Below are 25,406 nucleotides of genomic sequence, written 5' to 3' on the forward strand. Positions count from 1 at the left end.
GAGAGTGCTCTTGAAGAGTTGATTTCCCAACTTAGCTTTTAGTTTCATTTCAATTCCTGCTTACTTTAGGTTTGTTTGCATCGCATAAATACGAACAAGTGGATACATAGCTATTCCTTAAGGAAAACTACACTCTACTCACGGTATGAGGCAAGCTTGCTTTGCTAACCTGTGGTCTAAAAAATATGAAGTTTTCCCATCTGAGTTCTGTGCCATTACTGCCAAAGTTTGATGTCAAAACATGCACTGGCAATTCACATGCTATTAGAAAATGTAGTATTTTACTCTTTTTTCTTTTTTTTTTCTTTTGGTGGTTTAAAAAGTTAGCATTTTACTAATTGGTGGTTTAGAAAAATGGCATTTTATCCAGAAGTGTTGTTTATAATTGTTGATTGGATGATGATGTTTGGCAGAAGAGCATAAGGAATTTCAAGGGAGTATACCTTAGGTGAGTAAAATGTCACTTTCAAAACATGTTGACAAATCGAAGTTTCCTAGCATCTTAAGTGAAATTTGCCAATATTTCTTTATGCGTATGCATGTTTATGAAACTTAAGGTGTTTGGCCGGATTCTGGCTCTATATGATTCCACAAGCAAGGTATCGATCGCTTGCCTATGTGTTGGATAGGTAGATACAAATTTACTTATCTGTCATACCTCTAATTAAGTTGACTATTACCTGTTGTACTAATAGCTGGGAAATGCTCATGAAAGACACAAAATAGTAAACAAAGGGGAGATGATGTTGCAGTGAGATTGATGGTTAGATATTAAATGAAAGAGTTAATTTAAAAGCTCTGCTCTTTGTTGATTATCAAATCTTGACTCAGGATTAGTTGTGTGTTAGTCCGAGTTTTATGTGGTTTCACCATCAAATGTCGAGGTCGTTTACCCTTTGTCTCGAAGAAAAGAAAAACTACTGGTTTGCCATAGGGATTGGACAGTGAGAAAGAAAATGAAATTCACATTATTTAGTGTTTGTTTGATTGAAGGAGTGGAAAAGTGGAAAGATAGAAAATAATAAGAGGATAGAAAAGATTTTATTTTCTCTCTTATTTGTTTGGTTGAGAGTGGATAAGTGGAGGGAGAGAAAAAATGAGTTTGAACAAATTTATTTATATACCCCTGTTGAAGAATAATGTCCAATTAAAACAAAAAAGTGACAAATAACCACAAAAAAAAAAAAAAAAAAAAAGAAGAAGCAATCACCCAAATTTATTAAAAAAAATAAAAATCATGTTCCAAAAAAAATCACATCTAGTTAAAAAAAAAAAAAAAAAAAAAAAGTATCATGCCAGACCCTAGAAAATCAAAAGAAAAATAAATAAATAAATAAAAGCCAACAAGGCAAGGCAACGTTGAGGGTATTTGTGTAAAGTGTATCTTTTAGCACTTTTTCTCCTCATTTTCATCCCAAATTGGGAGGATAAAAAAATGTAGGCCCGGAGGGAAAATTTTCTTCCCTATTTTCTGTCTCTCCTGTTTTCTCTCCGCAACTAAACAGTGAAAAATATTATTTTTTACCTTATTTTCTTCTCCCTATTTTCCACCATTTTTGTTTTCACCCCAACTAAATATACCTTTAAAGAAAATCTTATCCAAGCCAAACAAGCAAACATAGGAAGTTATAAAGAAATCACCAGGAAAATGACCAAAATATCAATTGTACAAGCAAACATAGGAAGTTTTGAAGAAATTAACAGGAAAATGACCAAAATATTAAATGCAACGGCAAACATAGGAAGTTCTAAAGAATAACAATGAAAATGACCAAAATATTAAATGTTAGGGGTCAGGATTTATAGTCTTTGTTAATATTATACCATAAAATAACATTGTATTAGATTTTTTTTTTTTTTTTTTTTGAGAAGATTTTGAGAAAAATATTAGATTAATATTTTAACACCATTAGAATAGGTATACCATTAAATAACTTTATATTAAATTAAGGAAAATGTTTGGCTCCAAACATGTTTGGAGCCTTAGACTCCAACCACTAATAAGAAGATGACATGTGTCTTAACACCATTTGATTAGGCTTTCTCATTTTTTGTAAAACGTGTACCAAATTTCATATTAAGGGTCTTTTTGAGATCTACTTATTTTGCTAAAATTGAAAATTTTTTGCTAAAAGTACTATAGATAAAGGTAAAAGTTAGCTGAAATAGTATAGTGAGCCTATAAATAGTACTAAAAAGTGCAGTGGGACTCATAAATAGTAACAAAAATAAACTGAATAGTAAAATAAGTTGGCAAAATTAATCATGCCAAACAAACACTAAGTGTGCGTTTGTGTAGAAATGAAGTAGCGTTTTTGGTTGGGTCTCACGAAACTATTCACAACCCAACCAAACTTGTGAAAACGTAGATTTCTAGGTAAATCTTAGGTCTCACGGCACCATTCATAACTTAAAAATTATTTTGTTACAGTGGTTTTAGTAATAAGTTTTCAGTTTTCAACAAAATAAGCGGTATCCAAACAAACCCTAAGCATGCAAAAGGAATTATAAATTAAAATTATTTCACTATTCAGCTTATTTTGCTACTATTCATGGGCCCCACTGCACTTTTTGGTACTATTCATAAGCTTTATACTATTTTTAACTAACTTTTACCTTTATCTACAATATTTTTAGCAATAATTTTTCAGTTTTAGTAAAATAAGCAGTATCCAAACACATCCTTAGTATTATTCAATTAATAAACTCATATACATCACTGTCAGTTTCTTTAAGATCTTCTCCCATCTCCCTGTGTGTATGTGTTAAAATAGTTAGTATTCTCAATATATATATATATATATATTTGAAATCATACCCTTTGTTACTTCCTTAATTGATGTCATTTTGAGTTACTTCTACTAGTGTTCCCTCCACTTGGATCAACTCACTTTTTTTTACCATTATATTAATTTCTTTTTTCTGAACATAACCAAACCATCTCAAGTTATTTTCTCTCAACTTTTCATCAATAGGAATTACCCCTATCTTTAAGTGGATTTTCTCATTTTAAATCTATCTTTCTATGTGCTTCCATTAATTTATACATCTTAACATTCTTATTTAAATTACACTTATTTTATGAATATGTTACTTTTTAATAACCCAACATCTAGTACCATAGAGTATAACTAGTAGTATAACAATATTATAAAAATTTCCTTTTAATTTAATAAGTATTATACAATCACACAAAATTCTAATGCGCTTCTCCACTTCATCCACTCTACTCTTATCCTATGAGCCATATCCTCTTCAATCTCATAAGTTTATCAAAATAACTTTTGGATCCAAACTCATGGTTTTTATATACTTTTAAAATACAAAAAACTGGAAATTCATAAATTTTGTAGTTAAGATAGTTATTGACCTCTAATTGTCTTGATTTTGAAATTGTTATAGGAGTATATATTATAGGTTTGGATTCAAATTACATATGGTGTAATTTTTGGTAATATTAAATTATTCAAAATTTATTATTAGATGTATATTTTACAAATCTACCGATGGTTACATTACAAGTTTTTCTTTTATATTCCATACTTGCAAAATTTTAAAACAATTAGAGATCAATACTTATTTCATCTATAAAATGTTAAAATTTCAATTTTTTTTTATTTATTTTAAAATTACACACAAAAAATGAGTTTATTAATTGAAAATTAAATAACATATTATTGAGATATAATTTGGTGTGCGTGTTTAGAAGAAAGGGAGTGTATAATTCAATGGTAATGCTATTATTAGACTTTTTCTTCTATCCAGCACCGATAAGAGACTAATTAGATTTTTTGTATTAAAAAAAGTCTTAATCTAAAAAAAAAAAAGTTTGGTTACAAACTTGACTTTATGTGTTCTTGCTCTCCATTCTCAAGATGTTTATTTCCCAACATAAACTATAGTTTCTAAACTAGAATAAAATAATATTGGGCTAATTATAACTTTCCCACTTATGATTTAGTCGAAATATTATGTTATGAAATTATTGGTTTTTTAATACATTGAGGTTAGTTCAGTTAGGGTTCCATAACCAACCTCGGTTAAAAATGGAGTATTGTTGTATTTTGCTCTTCTTTTGTGTTCTCTCTTCTAAAACATACAACCACAAAGATAAGAAATAAGAAAATGAATGGTTTTGTAAAAATTAGAACAAACATTACCACAATCATTATTCCATTGCAAAACCCTCAACTTTTGATCCTATATTTTATCGCTTTGTTTGTTTTAGCAAGATGTTTTTTAGAAAATTGGTCATTCAATAAGCATTTTCTATAAACTATTTCATTTTTCAATTTTTAGTAGCAACTTTAAATGAGTTGAAAAACTATATTTACTTCTTTTATTTAACTTGTTGTAAGATAGAGTTATTTTCAAAAAAAAAAAAAAAAAGTAGAAAACAAACTTTAAAAATAAGCCATATTTTTTATGTTGACCGAAAATAGTTTTCCTTTGACTCATCTTTTTTTATGTTACCAAACACTAGAAAACATTTTTTTTTTAAAAAAAAAAACTATCTTTACACAAAGTTTTCCATGGAAACAAACGAAGCGTTACTCTTTTATGTTTTGAGAGGAGAGGGANAAAAAAAAGTTTGGTTACAAACTTGGTTGTAGCCATTGACTACAACTCTTACTAAAAATTTATCATGGTTATTTTGAACATCTAATTGTTAGATTGTATGTTTGTCATATACTTAACACGCATAAATTTCATGTATAATTTTAGACTACAAAACTTGAAATTTAAATATTTTATCTTTAATCTTTTAGAAATTTTGCAAGCATAGAAAATATAAGAAGAAAATAAAATCTAATGGTAGATTTGTCAAAATTTGCATCTAATAAAAAGATATTGAGTAAAGTTGTAGCCATTGGCTACAACCAAAGTTATAACCAAACTTTTTTTTTTTTTTTTTTTTATGAGAAAGTTATAACCAAACTTTGTTCTTAATCTAATTAGTTACTTCAAGAAAAAAAATGTTTAGTTGCTAACCCATGCAAGATGGAAGATAAAGTCTAACGATAGCATTACCATCAACGAACCTCATACCACTTTAATTTAATTCAGCGTGCGGGTTAAGAAGAAGGAGAATGTATATAATTCAATGGTAATGCTATTGTAATTGTTATACTTTGTCTTCTATCCCACACTGGTTAGCAACTAATTAGAATTTAAAAAAATATATTATTCTAATTAGTCACTTCAAGGAAAAAGAACTAAAAAATAAAATTCTAATTAGAAGCTAACCCCATGCGGACACAGGATAAAGTCTAACAATAGTATTACCATAATCTTCAAACTTATACTACTTTAATTAGAGTTTTCACCCATTGTTTTAGTCAAAATAAGATATTCAAATAAATCCCACACTTCATTAAACCTAAACCTAAGCATAATCATTTGCCTTTTAATATTTATTTCTCCTTGTCAGAGAGTGTTTACCTTAGTGGTACATGCTGACAATGCTTCATCATATTGAAAGATGGGGAAAAAAAGCTCCATATACAGATATGCTCATAGATGATTAATAATAATGTGTAGTTATACTTTATAAACTTTTGAGACATTTAGAAATACTTACATCCTAAATATGTTGTCCTTGATGCCCCGTAGCTTGAATTCACACCCTCTTTTTTCTCCCCAAAACATTAAGGACTTGTTTGGATTGAGAGGGGGGGGGGGAGGGGGAGAGAGAGAGAGAGTAAAGTAGAGTTGACTGAAAATAGGCTAATTTTTGGCAAATTTTACTCTATTATATTAATTACTCAATGAATCTCCCCAAGATGTTTATTTCCCCAACATAAACTATAGTTTCTAAACCTAGAATAAAATAATATTGGGCTAATTATAACTTTCCCACTTATGATTTAGTCGAAATTTAAGTTGTTATCTGTTATTTGAAATTTGGCATTTTAATCACTTGAGGTTAGTTCAGTTAGGGTTCCATAACCAACCTCGGTTAAAAATGGAGCTAAATATGTATTTTGCTCTCTTTTATGTTTCTCTCTTCTCAAAACATACAAACACAAAAGAATAAGAGAAAATAAGATAAAAAAGTGAAGGTTTTGTAAAAATTAAGAACAAACATTACCACAATCATAGAAGCTTCCATTGCAAAACCCTCAACTTTTGATCCTATATTTTATCGCTTTGTTTGTTTTAGCGATGATGTTTTTTAGAAAATTGGTCATTTTTCAATAAGCATTTTCTATAAAACTATTTCATTTTTCAATTTTTAGTAGCAACTTTAAATGAGTTGAAAAACAATATCTTAACTTCTTTTATTTAACTTGTGTAAGATAGAGTTATTTTTCAAAAAAAAAAAAAGTAGAAAACAAACTTTAAAAATAAGCCATATTTTTTATGTTGACCGAAAATAGTTTTCCTTTGACTCATCTTTTAGAAATAAAAGAGAGCAAAAATACATGTTTAATCCTATTTTTTAACAGAGATGAGTTACAAAACCCTAACTAAGCTAACCTTAGGTACATAAAGTGTCAAACTTTAAACCACGGATAGACAACTTAAATTTCGACTAAATCATAAGTGGATAAGTTGTAATTAACCGAATAATATTTTAAATCTAGCAAAGAGATTTAAAAGCTTTTAAGAAACTCACCAAAACCAAAAAGCAACTTCTCTTTATTCACAAATTCAACTACTGCTTTGTTAGATTACGCTTAACTTGACATGCATACACAGACAAATACAAACGTAAGAAACTTTACCAATAACCGCTAAATGCTAAATGAAGCACGTAATAAGAAATTATTTGTTTTTGTCACGTCTAAGCATAATGTAAATTTTCTCGTGTTCACACTTCACACACACACACACATATTGTGTATATATTTGTTTGTAAAGTAAACTATATGCTCATTTAAATAAGTCGAGAGGCATAAACTAATAGCCAAAAGTTGCAACCATATAGTTCAAACTTTAAACATTAAGACCACCTGTAAACAACCTTACAATTTTGGCAGAGACGATAGAAATACCTTTTAAAATAATGAACCATGTGATCAGTAGGGTGCAAAGGCAAATAAATAATGTCTTACTTATGATTAATTACAGTTGTTTTCTCCTATTAAATAATAATACATAGTGTTTCCCAAAATTTTATTAAGAAAACTTTTTGAAAGCTCATCGTTCATGCATGATGTAAATTGTAACCCCATTGACAATGAGATGCGCAATGCTACAAGAGTTTTGCCAAATTTATTTTAAAGCTTCTATTATTATTATTATTATTATTATTATTATTATTATTTTCGAGAGTTTCAACTTATAGTGTGCGCTCTTGATAATATCTTTTTATCATTAGATTAAAACACTAATCAGTTTTTGATGTAAACGAATATTGAACTCCAGATTTCTTATTCAACTATCAGAAACTTTACGAATTGAGCTAACCAAAACCCACTTATATTTATAGATATGAAGTTATTTACTAGTGTAGTATAATTGACAAATAATTATACCAATTATAAGTTGATATCCATGAAATCATTGGTTCAAAACCTCTTGCAAACATTTTGGGGCCACCCTTAAGGGATTCCTTCTTGTAATAACTTAAGTGTGAATGGGACAAGGGATTGCATATACTCAAGAGAAGATTGGGCTCTAGATTTCTTATTCAACCATCAGAGACTTTACGAGTTGAGCTAACCAAAACTCACTTGTATTTATAGATATGAAGTTATTTACTGGTGTAGTATAATTGAAAAATAATTATACCAATTATAAGTTGATATCTATGAAATCCTCGGTTCGAAACCTCTTGCAAACATTTTGGGGCCACCCTTAAGAGATTCCTTCCTATAATAACTTAGTGTGTATGGGACAAGTGATTACATATACTTAAGGGAATTGTCAGAAACTCGAAGAAGTCTCAATACTTTAGTTTGTCAAAAAAAAAAAAAATGATCTTGTCTCATATATATATGTATGCTACTTATCATGAATATTTTTATTGTCACTCTCTCCTTCTCCCTTCCAAAACAGTAGGTGAGGTTTAGGGCCGTTTGGTAATGTTGTTTTAATAACGTTGTTTGTATTTTTTAGAAAGATATGTGAGTGAAAAAGTATGTGAAAATACGTGTAATATTATTTAAACACTGAAAACTGTTATTTAAACAATGATAACAAACGGGCCATTTTCTTGAATTATAAGAAAACGGGCTGTTTGGTAATGTTGTTCTAGTAACGTTGTTTATATTTTTTAAAAATATATGTATGTGAAAAAGTGTATGAAAATACGTGTAATATTGTTTAAATACTGAAAACTATTGCTCAAAACACCTTAACAAACAACCCCAATAATTAAAATTTTCTTTGAGAAAAAATAATTTAATATTTAATGACAATATATGTGATTTGGAGACAAGTTAGACCCCATAAAAAATTAATAATTTATGTCCGACGCAATGGCTTGCATCATAATCTTGTGCCTCACGGTACTGCCGTTGACGTGTAAAGTTGACAGGCACTAGTGTGACTATCTTCTTTCTGCGAAATTAACAGAAAAATTGATGTTTCTCAATTGTCACCAAGATGTGAAATGCAGGCCATCCTAACCAATTAATAAGGAGGACTGTAAAAAAAAAAAACAAAAACATATGAAACTCATGAAGGAAAATAGGAAAGAACATAGAAAACGACCAAAATGTATTTTCTTCAGATAATATAATGATACCCAATGTTTGATCCATCTCGAAAGGCATAAAGTTGTATATTCTAGGACCAAGACTTGTTGGATATCATATCAGACTTGAGTAATGAATGTTTAGTCATTGGATTACTACAACCATTTAAAACGGTGAAAATGATTGATTTTTTTTTTTCTTTCTTTTTTTATGAAAAGACTGTAACTTTATTAGGATGAAGATAAATTTAGTACATCTTAAACTAAAACAAACTTAATAATATTTGAATTTTCCATAACGATCAAATTATCAATACCCTTAATATACTAAGCTAAGACGTGTGGTGGCCAGTTACCTGTTCACTTAACATTTGAAAGTTGCATAGTCTTGAAGAGTTGTAGTTTTTGACAAATTCCTGCAATCACTTAAGGGTTGCTTACACTTAGCACCACATCCGCAACTAGTTGTGAGTCACATTCAAAGTGTGCATCTCTTAGAGTACTTGCAACAGTAGGTGCAAAATAGAAAAAAAGTGCATAATTTACATATTTTTACATATTTTGCTCAAAATTTACCCACATCAGCTCTTCTATATTACTATAGCTATCCATTATTGCTATAGTAACCGTGTAAATTTACACGGTTACTATAACTTTGTAGTTTAATATTTTAATATTTTTTCTCTCTCTTAGTTGTACCCCCTCACTTTCATTTTCTCTCTTTTTTCATTTCAAAATCTCTCACCGAAACCCTCTCTCTCTCTCTCTCTCTCTCTCAAAGTTGCATGGTCATACATCTCACTACCACTCACTGCTACTTGCCACTCATTGCTTCCACCTCGCAAAGCCCTCCTCGATCTCACCCTTACCTTAGCCAAACTTGAACCCAAGCAACCTATGCCGCTTGCCATTGCCACCTCAGTGGAGGTTTTCCTTCTATTTTTTCGTTGTTTGATTTGTGGGTTTGAGGATTTAGATTTGGCTTGGCTTTTAAAGATATAATGTTGCTTGCATGTGCTTGGTTTGGATTGGGTTTTGATTTCAAATGTATTTGGGTTCTCAAGAAAAATTTGGTTGGGGTTTCAGGTATGGTGGATATGGTTTGAGATTTCCTTGGATTTGTTGTTTGTGCTATGTGGGGTTTGCTGTGGACTTGGTTTGAGATTTTAGGTGTGGGGTTTGCTTCAACATGGGTCAGATATATTGTATGTATTTTGGTGGTTGTTGTGATGGTTGTAGTCGTGGTGGTGGTGGTTATGGCTGAACATGTTGGGATAAATCCTCGTTTATGTGTGAATTAAATTAAATATAACCTAAGTAATAAAGAAAATAGAAATCAATGCAAGCGATAAAAAAATAACCAACAAGAACATCAAGAAATTACATGAAAAACCTTCCGCTATAGAGGGAAAAACCACGGGACAAATCCAATCAATCAAATATAATAAAAATAGAGATTACAATACTCAAATTATACCAAAAACCTGAGTTCACAATAAATTGGGAAACTACAATAATATCTCTAGGAACAAATACAACCCCACCACAAAAACCAAGTAGCAAGATCTTTTACTCTGAATACTTCAACTTTCTGCGGTTGTAGCACCCAACTAATTGTCCTAGAGAAAACCTCTAATTTATTTTCGTTGTGTGTCTTGAGCAAAAGAAAAATCACATTTTCCTTTTTCTCAGTGCCACACAAAAAACTAATCTTTTTTCTTCAGTCAGCTCCAAAACTGTATTTCACTATTTAGTCTCTCTCTAAATCTCTCTTACTATATTCATGAAACCCACACGCACAAGCTTTATATAAAAGCTTTGCCGCCTAACACTCCTAATTCAATTAGGAATAGAAGTCTTTGACTTATTGAGCAATTGGTACACTTATTTCTATATGAAATAGGATTCCATGTGGGTTGGACTTCAGGTGCCGTGCACCTCATGAGAACATAGGTGGTGGTGTGATGGTAACTATGAGAGAGAGGGATAGAGAGAATGTTGAACTGTTGAAGAAGTAATAAATATATATATATATATATATTGAAATAAATTTGTAAAGTAGAAAAACTGATGGGATGTTTTTAGAAAGTGGGTAAAATATAAAAAATAGTTTTTTATATTAAAATAGATAAGAATTTATACACATATTAATGTGAGTGCTCTTATACCAACTTTCCATACAAAATGATTGATATTTCACTGTCTTCCATATGTCCAAGTAAAATTAAATAATTAAAAATTTTCGTTAAAAAAAATGTAATAGTTAAAAGTTAAAACAGAGTTCAGAAATACTATTAGCTGTGTGTTTGATTGGGTAGCTAGCCAACCATCCAAGGTAAGCAGCCAATCAATCTTTTAACCACTTTGATTGGGTAGCTGTGTGTTTTTTAAGACTTTGATTCTGTTTAATTATGAAACTGTGGCCCCTAAAGGAGGGAATTAAGGGCCTCAATTTGTGTTATTGTATCATATGGAGATTCTAAAGAATTATGCTCAAACCACTCAAGCAAATTTTGATGCCTATGAATATTCATCCCTAACACAATCATATAAAAGAAATTCTGATTTCAGGGACTTCTCATTGATTTGCAGGAGTGAAAAGTAAAGATTATAGAACTTGTCCATGACGCTAACCAACACCAATTCAGTGGTAAAATAAATTAATCAAAGTTTTCTAAGTCAACAGTTTACAATTTGAAAAGCAGATTTAGTATGTGTTTGAATACCGCTTATTTTACTAAAAACAAAAAACTTGTTACTGAAAATATTGTAGCAAAATATTTTTTATTGTTGCAAATTACTGTTCATGCGTTTTTATCACTTGACTAGTCTATGAACAGTGCCATGGACAAGCCCAAAAAAGGCGCAATCTCAAAAAACGCAGCTACAGCCGCTACACAAACGGACCCTTAGTGTGCTTTAAAAGTCATGTAAATTATTTTCATTCTAATATCTCGAGTCGGGTTTAGCTTACCTTAAGTATTTTTTTAACTGGAATATTTTTTTGTTTTAATGAGAGACTGTCACGTCACCTACTAACTAAATAAAATGTAGAGATTAAAATTTATTACCACTTGACATTGTATATTTAAAACGAAATAATATATCCAGTTAAAAAAGTACCGAAGATAAGCCAAACTTTTCAGACTCAACAAAATGCTTGGTGTAATTTTTGATTTTTAAACAAACAAAGAGGAATATATACTCCATCTATTGTCATTAACCAAAGAAGAATCATTAGGATTCACACACATCCCAAAAATTTTGGGACATTCGCTTCCCAATATAAGTTAAAAACACCAATAGACTACAAAAACTAATCCTATAAAGTGACCAAAGAACATATAGTGGAGCTTTGAGTCAATGATTATGTGAGTATTGATGGCCGAGTTTTGGTTCAAAAAGCCATGACACAATTAAGTGTATGAAATCATTAGAAGCCACTAGGTTCTGCTCAAAGGATCTCAAAGCGTGGGACCTCCTCAACCAAAATGAATTAAGTACTTTTAACTATTTACCTCCCTAAAAAAGCAATCACAAATTCAAACCCCACTTGTGCAATGACCTATTCTTAGCCACACCCTTTTAATGCTTTAAACAAAGAAAACCATATCGTAGCATCAAAATCTACGATAATGACAAAGACTAGCAACAAATCCCAGCTACATTAACACACACGTATCCATCTTTCATCCAGATCCACGTCATGGTTTTAAAAGTAGGATCGAATTAATAGGTCAAATAAATTGATTGGTCCTGATCATGAGCATAAATTGTTTAACTTATCAAGAATAAATATCTATATATTATTTTACAATTGATTCTAACAAGTGCGGTCAGTTAGTTGTAAGTTTCTCCGACTAAACGAACTTAATTTTTTAAAATATAAACCAATCAAATTTACATTAAAAAAGCTAAAAATAATTGAAATAAGTTAAATCATTTGAACCGTCAAGAATATATATCATTATATTATCTTATAATCAGTTTTAGCAGGTGTGGTCAGTCACCTGTTTTTTTTTTTTTACTAGACAAATTTAATTATATACTCCATCTATTGTCATTAACCAAAGAAGAATCATTAGGATTCACACACATCCCAAAAATTTTGGGACATTCGCTTCCCAATATAAGTTAAAAACACCAATAGACTACAAAAACTAATCCTATAAAGTGACCAAAGAACATATAGTGGAGCTTTGAGTCAATGATTATGTGAGTATTGATGGCCGAGTTTTGGTTCAAAAAGCCATGACACAATTAAGTGTATGAAATCATTAGAAGCCACTAGGTTCTGCTCAAAGGATCTCAAAGCGTGGGACCTCCTCAACCAAAATGAATTAAGTACTTTTAACTATTTACCTCCCTAAAAAAGCAATCACAAATTCAAACCGCACTTGTGCAATGACCTATTCTTAGCCACACCCTTTTAATGCTTTAAACAAAGAAAACCATATCGTAGCATCAAAATCTACGATAATGACAAAGACTAGCAACAAATCCCAGCTACATTAACACACACGTATCCATCTTTCATCCAGATCCACGTCATGGTTTTAAAAGTAGGATCGAATTAATAGGTCAAATAAATTGATTGGTCCTGATCATGAGCATAAATTGTTTAACTTATCAAGAATAAATATCTATATATTATTTTACAATTGATTCTAACAAGTGCGGTCAGTTTTTTTTTTTTTTGAGGAAGAAGATTGCAACTTTAAATTAAACCAAGGCTGTTGAATCAGCCTGTACAACTTGGAGAATATCTGGTGGTACTTCATCCATCCAGACATTTACATCGGGCGTCAAAATAGCCATTCTAGCCAAACTGTGGGCTACTTTATTTCCTGTTCGACAAACATGAGTACAGCTAAAATAAGAGAAATCACTTGCTAATCGTAAAACATCAGAAATCAGGTGTCCGTGTAGAGCAAGAGAAGGACTTGAGTTGGTTAGGTCCTTGTGAATGACTTCGGAGTCTCCTTCAAGGATGACTTGACTAATGCCAATCTCATAGGCGAATTCTGCTGCTCTTCTTGCTGCCAAGGCTTCGACCTGTGCAACTGTGGATGGCAGGGGTATTTGCTGTGAAAGGGAGGCCATTACTGCTCCTTCTGAGTTGCGAATGACCACACCTATTCCAGCCCTGCCTTCTTCTTTGAAAAGTGCTCCATCATAATTGACTTTGAACTTCCCAACATCAGGTGGCTTCCATCTGGTGTGCTTCCGGTGTAGCTGTTTCGGGAAAGCTGGTTGAGCTGAAATGAATTCCTTCCTTCGTTCCCTTGCGAGTTGCAGAACCTGGTTCAGTGGGCATTGAGGCTCATTTACGCGAGCCTTATTTCTGCGATTCCAAATTGTCCACGCCGTGTATGCCAGCAGCGAGGGGTCTTTGTCTTCCTCCAAAGCTCGACTGAAAATCTCCTCTGCTGTCTTTCCTTGCATTGTTGACAGCCACTGCCACTGTTGATCCGCTGCCCAAGCTCCCTGCACATCAGAACAAAAAAATATAGCATGTGAACAGTCCTCCGTTTGCACTTTGCACTGATCACATACTGCATTAGTTGTGATTCTTCTTCGAAGCAGATTTGCTTTTGTTGGGAGTGCTTCTCTACAGGAGCGCCAAACAAAATTCTTGATCTTATTGGGGATATCCATCTTCCATAGTTTTTTCCAGCAACCAAGGGAGTGTGATGACAATTGCTGAGTGGGTTGGCTTGTGCTATTCTCTTCAACAAGGAACCTGTACCCTGAGTTCACAGTGTACTGACCATTAGGTGTGAAGGGCCAAACCAAAGTATCACTTTGGACATAGGAGCTCAGCGGGATGTTTTTTATGACTTCTGCCTCTTCTTCATTAAAACAGTGATCAATAACTTCTTCCCTCCACCTACGGGTTGATTGATTGATCATGACTTCCACAGCAGAATTTTGTTGTCCAAAAATCATTGGGGAGGAGACTTTTGGCTGATTTCTTATAGGTAACCAATTATCACCCCAAATTTTTATATGCTTCCCATCACCCACTCTCCATAAAGCCCCTTTCAAAATTAGTTCTCTTCCCTTTAAGATGCTCTTCCAAGCATATGAGGCTGAGGTAGACTCTTTCGCATCCAATATTGTGCCATTGGGGAAGAATCTTGCCTTAAACACTCGAAAGAAAAGAGACTTATCATCATGGAGCAATCTCCAAGAGAGTTTAGCCAACATTGCATCATTGAACATGGTAAGATCCTTGAAACCCATTCCTCCTTGATCTTTGTGCTTACACATATCCTCCCATTTCACCCAATGAACTTTCCTCCGTTCACCCCTTTGCCCCCACCAAAATTTTCGAACGAGGGTTTCAATCTCATGGCACAGAGTAGTCGGTATTTTGAAACAACTCATGGCATACGTGGGTATGGCTTGGATAACAGATTTAATGAGGACCTCCCTCCCTGCCTGTTACAGCACCTTCCCTTCCCATCCTTGTAACCTCTTCCACACCTTTTGTTTTAATTGGTCAAAACTTTCTCTCTTCTTTCTCCCAACCAAAGTCGGTAAACCCAAATAAGCTTCGTATTGTTTCAATTCGGTTACACCCATTTCTGCCATTATCTCAGATTGCAAGTCCAACGGGGTGGACTTACTAAAGAAGAGTGTTGTCTTCTCCTTGTTTAACTTTTGGCCTGAGAGATTCTCATAGGTAGATAGGATTTCAAGAACCTTTTGGCATTCACTTCTAGTAGCTCTGCAGAAAAGGAGACTATCATCTGCAAAAAATAAATGCGTTAATTTTGGACCATTCCTACATATGGATACCCCTCTAATTTCCCCATTATTTGCAGCAGTCTGAATGAGCCGGTGAAGGCCCTCTGAACACAATAAAAAGAGATATGGGGAAAGGGGATCTCCTTGACGGATACCCCTAGAAGGTACTATATGTCCCTGCGGTTCACCATTTATTAGCAGGGAATAGGAAACAGAGGTAATACAAGCCATGACAAGAGCAACCCACTTCTCATTAAAACCCATTTGCCTCATAACATCCTTCAGGAAAGACCATTCCACCCGGTCATAAGCTTTACTCATGTCAAGCTTGAGGGCCATATAACCTGTGGACCCTGAATTATGATTTTTCATATAATGTAAGGTTTCAAAAGCAACCAAAATATTGTCTGTAATCAATCTACCCTTGAGGAAAGCACTCTGATTTTCTGAGATAATATGAGGTAAAACTCTTTTCAATCTATTTGCAAGGACTTTTGAAAAAATCTTATAAAGCACATTGCATAGACTTATGGGTCGGAACTGAGAGACATTTTCTGGGTTTTTTACCTTAGGGATCAAGGTAACAAAAGTATGGTTAATAGTTGCAGGCAATGAACCAGAATTTAAATAATTCAAAACTGTTGTTGTGATATCACCTTTAACCAAGTCCCAGTAGTTCTGAAAGAATAGTGGTGGCATACCATCCGGGCCCGGTGCTTTAAGGGGAGCCATTTGCTTAAGGGCAACTTCCACTTCCCATGCTTGAAAATTTTCTGTAAGAGAGGAGTTCATATCTTCGGTCACAAGCTGTGGGATGGAGTTCAATACTGTCGGCATGCTTTGGAGATTTGTGGACGTAAATAACTCTTTGTAATACTCAATGAAGACCTCTTTAATTTGTTCCGGCTGTGTACACCACTCCTCTGCCTGATTCCGAATACCTGAGATAGTGTTTCTGCGCTTCCTTAGAGTGGCTCGGCAGTGGAAAAAACGTGTATTTCTATCTCCCTCTTTCAAATACAAAGTTCTTGATCTCTGCCTCCACATTCGCTCCTCCTTGTCCATCAATGAGTTTATTTCTTTTTGGATGGCCATTAACCGGATCGCAGAGCCTCCTTTTAGCGCTTGCTTCTCCACCCGCGCCAACTCTTTCCTTTTTTTTGCCAACTGGTTTCGTACATTACCAAAACGTTCATGACTCCATTTCTTCAATTCTTTCCCACACGTTTCTATCTTCCTCAACACTTTTGTTTCCTCCGTACCCTCCACTCTTGCTTGCCAAACTCCCTCCACTACTTCTCTACACTCCTTGTCGGCCAACCACATCTCCTCGAATCTAAAGAGTTTTTCCCTCTGTTTAAAATCCAAAACTGCTTGCACAATCCATAGCATCTTATGGTCTGAAGTCGTGCTATCCACATGGTGGACTACCGTACCGGCAAAGTTAGAGAACCAAGCTTGTGAAGCAACCACTCTGTCCAATCGTTCCCAAACAGAGGATCCATTCTGGCAGTGTCTACTCCATGTGAAAGGAAATCCTTTAAAGCCCAAGTCCATAAATCCGCACTCATCTAGGACTTCTCTAAACTGTTGCATTTGGTTGTGAGGGCGAAGTCTACCACCTGCCTTTTCAGACTGCTTGACTATCTCGTTAAAATCACCGGCACAAAGCCACGGTAGAGAGCTTTGTCGGTGGAGTTGACGTAGAAGATCCCAGGACTCGAATCTTCTGTGAGTTTCGGGTTCGCTATAGAAGCCTGTAAACCTCCATGGCTTCTCTGAATTTTTATTGATTGTAGCATCAATGTGGTTTAGTGAAGAAGACACCACATCCACTTCCATTCCATTTTTCCAAAAAAGCACTAAACCTCCACCCCTGTTAATTCTTTCAACAAAAAATTTCTGATCAAAATGGATACGATCCTGAACGTAATTTAGCCTTGCTTCGTCTGCCCATGTTTCGGCTAAGAACACGAGAGAAGGATCTTTTGCCTGCACTCTATCCGCAAGCTCTTGAACTGCACGTTGGTTCCCAAGCCCCCGGCAGTTCCAAACTATGCAACTCATTTGGACTGGCGGGACTGGGAACCAGTCTCCGCCAAAATAGAGGGATTTTCTTTATCATCACATGAAACCACCAACTTCTTGCATGGTAACTCATAATGATCAACTACCATCTCCACTGGACGTTTGACACCAATGGATTCTTCTACCGAAACCTGGGAACTGACTGATGGCCGAGCCAAACGTTTCCATGTTGGCTGTGGGTTCTTTCCTACAGTAACCGAGGGCTTAGGAACATTTGAAACAACTGTGGAAGGTGATGAATAAACCTGACTCTGATCATGTGGTCCCATTTGTTTATCAATTTGAAACTTCCTCCCCACGGCTTGCATGGCTTGCATGGTCATATCCTCACGTGTATCAATAGCTGGCTCCCTATTAATGGAATTCTCAATGAATCCGAGATCTTTGTCTATTTCCCGGATTTTTTGCTCAAAAATATTCTCCTCTGTTTCAGGATCCCTTAAATTCTGCTCTGTGTCCTTATTTGGCTCCGTGGACCCTTCCAAATTTGACATTATATCTTCCATAGAATCCGCCCCCATATCCTCAGTTTCCTTTTCTATTTGTGTTTCCCTTACCGGCGTAGTGACTGTTACTGGTCTCTGTTGTGCCGCCCTTCTCCGCCGTGAAGAAACATTTTCCTCTCGGTCCTCATAGTAACCTGAAACCCTTATCACTCTGTTATTGGTGGCTACATTTGGTGGGGCACGAAGCCATGAGCCATATTGCTGCGATGATAACTGGAGAGTACCCTTGCTCTGGATCCAAATGTCACAATCCTTATCTCCATGATCAAGACAACCGCACCAGTAACAGATGTTTGGCAAGCGCTCATATTTAAAGCTAACCCAAATCTTCTCGCCATCCTCAAGTTTGATAACTCTACCTCTGCATAAAGGTTGGTAAACATCCAAAGTAACCCTTACTCTCATGAAACTTCCACCTCCACCCTCATAGTTTTCATTTGAACGATGAACCTGACCAATGGCTTCGCAAATGTCTTCGGCCACTGATCTGTTCCTGTATCTAATAGGAATATTATGAACTTGAACCCAAAAAGACACCTTATCGAAACTAAGTTCCTCAATCGAGGAATTTCTGTCAAACCTCTGTGTTACCACTAGCGACTTATCGAAACTCCATGGATCATTTGATAGTATTCTGTTCACATCCTCTTCGCTGTCAAACACAAAAAGGACCTTATGGTCCCCTTCTCTCTGGATCTTAAAACCGTTTTCAGACCTCCATAGTGGCTTAAAAGTCCTAGCAACGGCTTCCATATTCAAAGCCCGTCGCGTTAGGAAAAGTGCAGCAATGATAAATTCCTTGGACTGACGATCTTTCTTAATGCAGAGATCATCACCTTCCCTTTCCGAAAGGGATAGGCAATTCCATTGTTTTGTAAGATCATCCATTGCTAAAAAAGAAACACAAGAAAAGAGAAAAAAGGAAGAGAAACTGATTTGGACAATATGAGATATAATAAAAAAGAGTGTTTCCCCACCCCTCAAAGAAAAAACCCACTAGCCCTACATGTAACTTTGTTACAGAGGGGAAGAAAGATCCTTACAAGAAGGAACTAAAATTCTACTGCCTAGGAAGAGTTGGGAGAGATACCAACTTTCCAATCGCAGAGAAACTTAATCCCCGGTCAGTTAGTTGTAAGTTTCTCCGACTAAACGAACTTAATTTTTTAAAATATAAACCAATCAAATTTACATTAAAAAAGCTAAAAATAATTGAAATAAGTTAAATCATTTGAACCGTCAAGAATATATATCATTATATTATCTTATAATCAGTTTTAGCAGGTGTGGTCAGTCACCTGTTTTTTTTTTTTTTACTAGACAAATTTAATTTTTTTAAATATAAATCAATCAACATTAAAAAATTTGCTAAAATGATTAAAATAAGTAAAAATCAACCAAATAATTTTTTTCTTTTTTTGTTGGAGAAACAACCAAAGGTTTTAGCAGGTGCAGCTAGTTACTTGTTGGGTTTTTTGACGAGACAAATTTAATTTTTTTTAATATAAATGAATGGACATTAAAAAAAAAAAAGCTAAAAATGATTAAAATAAGTAAAATCAGCCAAATTGGCAGTTACATTATGTCGGGCCGATTTTTAAAACCATAATATTTTATTATTATTATTATTTTAGATTAGATATATTTATTCTGAATCACAGAAAAGCGTAGACTCGCGGCCTTGCCTTTTTATTGCATATTCCAGAATCCAAAAGAGCTTCGTATCCAAACACTCTCACGTCCCACCTGTCCCGTGTATATATATATATATATATATAAATAAACACACAACACCTTTTCCATTTCATAATTCAGATATATCTTTCTCACTCTCTTATTTTTCCCAAGTTGCACACTTTCTCTCCAAAAAAAAAAAGAAAAAAAAGAAAAAGCAAGCGCTTCTCTCTCAACTTTTCTCACTTCCGTTAGTACCGTTTCTCTTCCTCATTCTCATTGCCTTTTTTCACTTTTTCCGGTATGCTATGTATGTGAGTGAGCGAGTGATTTTCTTTGAGCTTCTTTGTTAATGGCGTGATTCTTGTTGTATCTTTTTGTGTTTGTGTTGGATTTGAGCAGTGAAGCTGGAACAAGAAGTTTGAGTTGGAATCGGATTCGGATTCTGCGTTCTTGAAAAAGGTAGAGAGAGAGAGAGAGAGAGAGAGAGAGAGAGAGAGTTGTAGAAAGTTCCAGAGAGTTCTTGAGACAAAGAGAGATGAAGGACGAAGGAGGTGATTTTGGAACGAAGATAAAGATTGGAGTCTGCGTGATGCAAAAGAAGGTGAAATGCGGCTCCGAGGTTCCTTTCTTTTTGCTCAGTATTGTTTTTGTTTTTTGTTTTTCCTATTCCATAGTAAATATGAAACAGAGTTTGTAATGAATCTCAGAATGTAGGTTATATATGGCTCTGTTTTTTCAATCTTGAGCGATTAATCTGAAATCTGATGTTGTCATTAGGCGAATTCTGGGCCGATGCGGCAGATTCTCGATAGGTTACAAAAATTTGGTGAATTTGAGGTACTTCTTGTTTGTATCTGTTGTGGATTTGGCTTGTATTTCTTTTTGTTAAAGAAAACGAATACAGATTGAAAGGTTTTACGCTAATGATTGCTTTATCTGCAAAGAATTTTCAGTGTTTATGTTTTGCTTCTTTCGTTGTGTGGTTGTAGATCATAGAGTTCATGGACAAGACCATTATTGATGATCCAATTGAGAGGTATAATTTTTTTTAAAAGTGATTACATGAAACTTTAGTGTGATTTGGTGCATTATATCTTAAAGATATTGTTTTTATATTTGTTGATTCTATTTTGTTACGGCCAAAAGCTTCGAACTTGATATGCATATTTTGTAAAGCATATGCATATCACATCAGTAAACAACCCTAGCAAAAAAGATTATTATACCAATTTAAAACAATTAGTTTAGGTGCTTAGGTGGTGTTTTTTTTTTTTTTAAAGTAATACTGTTCAAAGAGGAAGAATTCGAATTTCTAAAAAGTGGAGATTCCTTTTTTTTGACATTTCGTTGCTATTATAAATAGAGGATCAAGCCAAATCAGGTCTGCTTGAGGATGAAGGACACCCTCCTTTGAGTTATAATTTGTTTCCTTTCCGAATTATAGTTTGATTAAAACAAATTGTTTGACCCAGTAAACTTTTTTTTTTCCTGATATAAAGTGAAAAGTTCTTATCCCAAAAAAAAAAAAAAAAAAAAAAATCCAATCCAAAATTATTAAAATATTTTTTTTTTCCTTGTTTCTTGTTTTTTTGTTTCTTTTCTTTTCTTGTTGATGTATGATGACTAATTTGTTGTAGTATTCTTATTTCAGCTGGCCAATATGTGATTGTTTAATTGCCTTCCATTCTTCTGGCTATCCTCTTGAAAAGGCTAAGGCATATGCTGCTTTAAGGAAGTAAGCTTTACATCTTCTTTTGCATTGACTATATTGCAGTCATCAATCTCAGCGTTCTCTTTTAACAGTCCAAAATAGTTATTATAATAACTATAAGTTTCGTACATGCTCTTTGTGATCCAGGCCTTTTCTAGTAAATGAATTGGAGCCACAGCACCTTCTTCATGACAGAAGGAAGGTATATGAGGTATGCTCTCAAATCTTTTGTCGGGGTTTAGCATTTCATGGTAGGTTTTTGCATGAGGTTCATTTTTTCTTTAAATCATTTGTGTTAGTATGATCATTTTTTTTTCCTTAAATACTTCCATTCTTATTTTCCATGTTTAAGGCATGAATTATTTACAAGGCAAGAGCCTGTAGAAGATTTACAAGAATTATTAAGAAGAATTTGTATCAAACAGAAAAACGGAGAAGCGTGATTTATCAAGAAGAAGAAAGTGTAAATGTAATGCATCAGCATTTATAGCGGTAGATAGAGCACCTGATGAAGTTGAGCTCTAGCTGCTCCTAACTTATAAACCTCCTTGACTTCCTAACAGACCTCTACAACTACTTAACAGCCTTCACAACAAATTCTGTAACTAATCAACAGCCTAACATACTAACTGTTTACTTCCATAATTTCAAGTTTTAGTTGCTTTATGAAGTACTTATTTGAGTTCTTCACTTCTTCTGGTAACGGCTGCCCATGGTACTGTTAGGCCATCCCCTATAAAGTACTCATTTTTAATTGAGACACAATGGGATCACAGGCAAGTGCTTGACCATGGATTAGTTACTAGGGCGTTTGGTTCACTTAATGTCACATCACAATGTAATGTTAGCTTTATGTAATCACATAATAGCAATATGACGTGACCTTGTTTGGTTCACTAGTTACATTCCCATGATATTCCAAAAATGAATTTCTTGCAATCATTAAAATTTTAGAATGAATTTCCACAAATTTCCATTTGAAATTACCAAGTAAAATTATATTTTTAATAAAAAATCACAAAATAACTAAACAATATTTCACTTTCTTGTACTTTCTCACCAACCAAACAACTTAGATCCAACAAAATTTCCTATCCAATTTCACAAATGTCTCTTACAATCAGATTTCAAATTCTGTACATCACAAGCAACGCACAAAAGATACAACCATGTATCTCTTGAATCTAAAACTACAAAGTTGGGGAACTGAAATATTCAAATAAGAAGGAGCTTCTATGTGGATGTATATGCTTTAGTTGTTTGGGATTGATTGGGTCATGCTAGGTTCAGTTGCAAACTTATGATTTTGTTGGTATAATTGGCTTGGGAAACATAATTCGGATAATTGGAATTTGGTTCTAGGCTGTTTGATGTTGACTATTTGAATTGAATGTAATCAGCGTTTTTTTGAGGATACTAAGAAATCTCTAGCTTAGTTGTTAGATTTGTGCCAATGGACTCTCTTTGATTGGTCTCAGTGTTGGGGTCTCTTGGATTGTTCTGCACTTTTGGATTTTCTTTTGTCTCTTAGAATGGTTTAATGACTGTTTGTTCCTATTTGTTTTTGTTTGCTTTTTATTCTCTATCGTGAACTCTGTGTATCTTTACTTCTATTCTTTTTTCAATAGTATTTCCTTTCTTACCTATCAAAAAAAAGGAAAAATAAGAAAAGAAAAGAAAAGTGAGCCAAAGACCCATACACACCCCAAACTCTACACAAACCAAATCAATTCCAAACTCTACAAAACAGAATGGAAATCTCGAGTTCCATTGCCTCCAATGTTGTGGCCAAGCTTAAGCCCAGCCTTGCCGAGCTTCTCTGCCACTAGTACCATTGGCTTTGTGGCTAAAGAACCAGAAGATGACGCCGCCAAAACCACCACCACCAATGGCTTTGAGGTTCGCCGAAGAAAACCCTAGGATTTGATGACGCCATTGTAGCTCTGAGATTTGAGCTAGGCTAGGGTTTGATTTGAGAGAGAGAGAGAGAGAGAGAGAGAGAGAGAGAGAGAGAGGGCTATGTTTAATTTTCAGTTTGTGAAAATAATATATGTAAGGGACAATTTTGTAATTAAAATTTATTAGTATGGGTAATTTTGTCAATTTGATAAATTATAACACTCCAATAAGTAAGTAATGTAAGATTACCCCGTTTAATTAGGTAATGAGATTAAGGTAATGTGAAATATTTTGTAATCTTAGATTACTGCAATCATATGCACAACAAAATGAACCAAACACTATAATGTTCAAATTATGGTAATGTGACCTTAATGTGATGCATATCACAGCGAATCAAGCACCTCCTAAGGGAATTTAAGTATCACCCAGTCCTGGAGTATGTATATTAAGTACTTCATGCATGAACTTGATTATAACTGACCTATCTCATGCCAACTAATTTTATTTTTATTTTTTTAAATGTTTTGATTGTTAACAATATTGAATGATATAAAATTAATATGTTATTTTTCTGGATTCAAGCAACTACAAAGGTATGGAGTCCATGTTCCAAGATATGCCCTTGTAAATAGAGAAGTACCATATCAAGAGCTGGACTATTTTGTTGAGCAAGAAGATTTTGTTGAGGTTCATGGTAATCGTTTTTGGAAGCCATTTGTGGAAAAGCCTGTTGATGGTGAGTTTGATTCGTATATTATTAAAGAAGTTGTTTTATTGATGCTGCTTCTTGTTGTTGACATTTATACCATTTAATCTGATATGATTCTTTTTGGTTATTTCTTCTTGTTGCTTGATACTTTTACCTTGTTAGAAAAGAACGTCTACTAATTTGTGGCTTGAAATTGCTATTTGCACACTACATTTGATCTGATGGCTTTGTTATATATTATTTAAAAGTATACTGTGGCACTGTTGAACCAAAATTATTGGCAGCATAATTGCATCATAAAAGTTTTAATTATTGTTTATCTGTTTGTTCATTTTCTTTCAGTAGATTATTTTTTGGAGATTGGTTACTATCATAAAATGTTAATACCATGCCTTCCATAATTTGTAAAAGCAAACATTAGTAAGAACAAAACTTTTGAGGGAGCAATGATAGCAACAATAAATTGAAAATAACAAAAATGGAATATGTAATGCACTTTTGTTGTTGGGCTCTTGACAAACAGCAGAGTGACTCTATTGTTTGTAGATTGTAATTTTTGCCTAGTTTTTTATTTTTATTTTTAATTTTTGAAAATTACAACAATGAAGCCCAAAATATGATGTTGTCAAAATAAGGGTTTATAAATTCAAGTAGTGGGGATAAGTGGTCTGATGGGCTTGTGGACCAAGTGGGCTATTATGGATAATTTTGTTCTCTTTAGATGCAAGTTCTCATATTGACTGCTTTTAAGATGTGCATTAATTTAAATATTTTCTTTCTCAATGAGCATATATGGTACTGACTCTAATTTTGTGTTTCTGTGAAGGGGATGATCATAGGATTATGATATATTACCCCAGTTCCGCAGGTGGAGGCATGAAGGAATTATTTAGGAAGGTGAGCGATTTTTTGACAGCACTTTTTCTACTTTATATGGATTCAAAACATTCTAGGTCATTATTATTATTATTTTTGGTGTTGTATATATAATGATATAGATGGTTCATAAGTGTAAATGATACTTCTATCAAACGGATGATAAATTTGCAAAAAGTAAATATAAACAAGTTGTGTTTATGTAGAATGTAGGTTGGTTGGCTCCTGCTGCCTAAGCAAAAACTAACCAGTTTGTACTCAGTAGGATTTACGATTTAGTCTCTTTTTTATAGGTAAAGAAATAAGTTTTTTGCAGAGAGACTACTTCATGTACCAGGAACCCAAAGAAGTCTAAAGAACTACAAAGAACATAATTAGGTACAAAAAGACAAGACTCTAAGAACTTTGGAATGGAGGTTGTATTGGTGAGCCCCTATACATGAGGCCAAATAAGTAAAGTACCTATAAACATAACTGACAATTGAGTCCCTGTACTTTCCAAAACCTCAAACGTACGTTAGATATGTTCTCTCCAGATTG

At 33.7% G+C, this 25,406-nt stretch overlaps 1 protein-coding gene across 6 annotated transcripts in view; it reads left to right on the top strand.

Annotated features, from left to right (window-relative positions):
- The first annotated feature begins 19,768 nt into the window (after nt 1–19,768).
- LOC111992363 (inositol hexakisphosphate and diphosphoinositol-pentakisphosphate kinase VIP1) overlaps nt 19,769–25,406 on the top strand; it is a 34,396-nt gene continuing 28,758 nt past the window's right edge. Inside the window, exons 1-8 of one of the 6 annotated variants that reach the window (XM_065765842.1) lie at nt 19,769–19,966; nt 20,068–20,287; nt 20,446–20,505; nt 20,658–20,704; nt 21,320–21,403; nt 21,527–21,590; nt 23,864–24,017; nt 24,817–24,887. In XM_065765842.1, coding sequence (XP_065621914.1) covers nt 20,204–20,287; nt 20,446–20,505; nt 20,658–20,704; nt 21,320–21,403; nt 21,527–21,590; nt 23,864–24,017; nt 24,817–24,887 — 564 coding nt within the window. In that variant the 5' untranslated portion in view covers nt 19,769–19,966; nt 20,068–20,203. The remainder of the gene's footprint in view (nt 19,967–20,067; nt 20,288–20,445; nt 20,506–20,657; nt 20,705–21,319; nt 21,404–21,526; nt 21,591–23,863; nt 24,018–24,816; nt 24,888–25,406) is intronic. The other 5 variants (XM_065765841.1, XM_065765844.1, XM_065765845.1 and 2 more) reach the window with 5 other exon arrangements.

Source organism: Quercus suber, unplaced genomic scaffold (genome assembly GCF_002906115.3).
Source record: "Quercus suber isolate HL8 unplaced genomic scaffold, Cork oak 2.0 scaffold_658, whole genome shotgun sequence".
In the NCBI taxonomy this organism is placed as follows: domain Eukaryota; kingdom Viridiplantae; phylum Streptophyta; class Magnoliopsida; order Fagales; family Fagaceae; genus Quercus; species Quercus suber.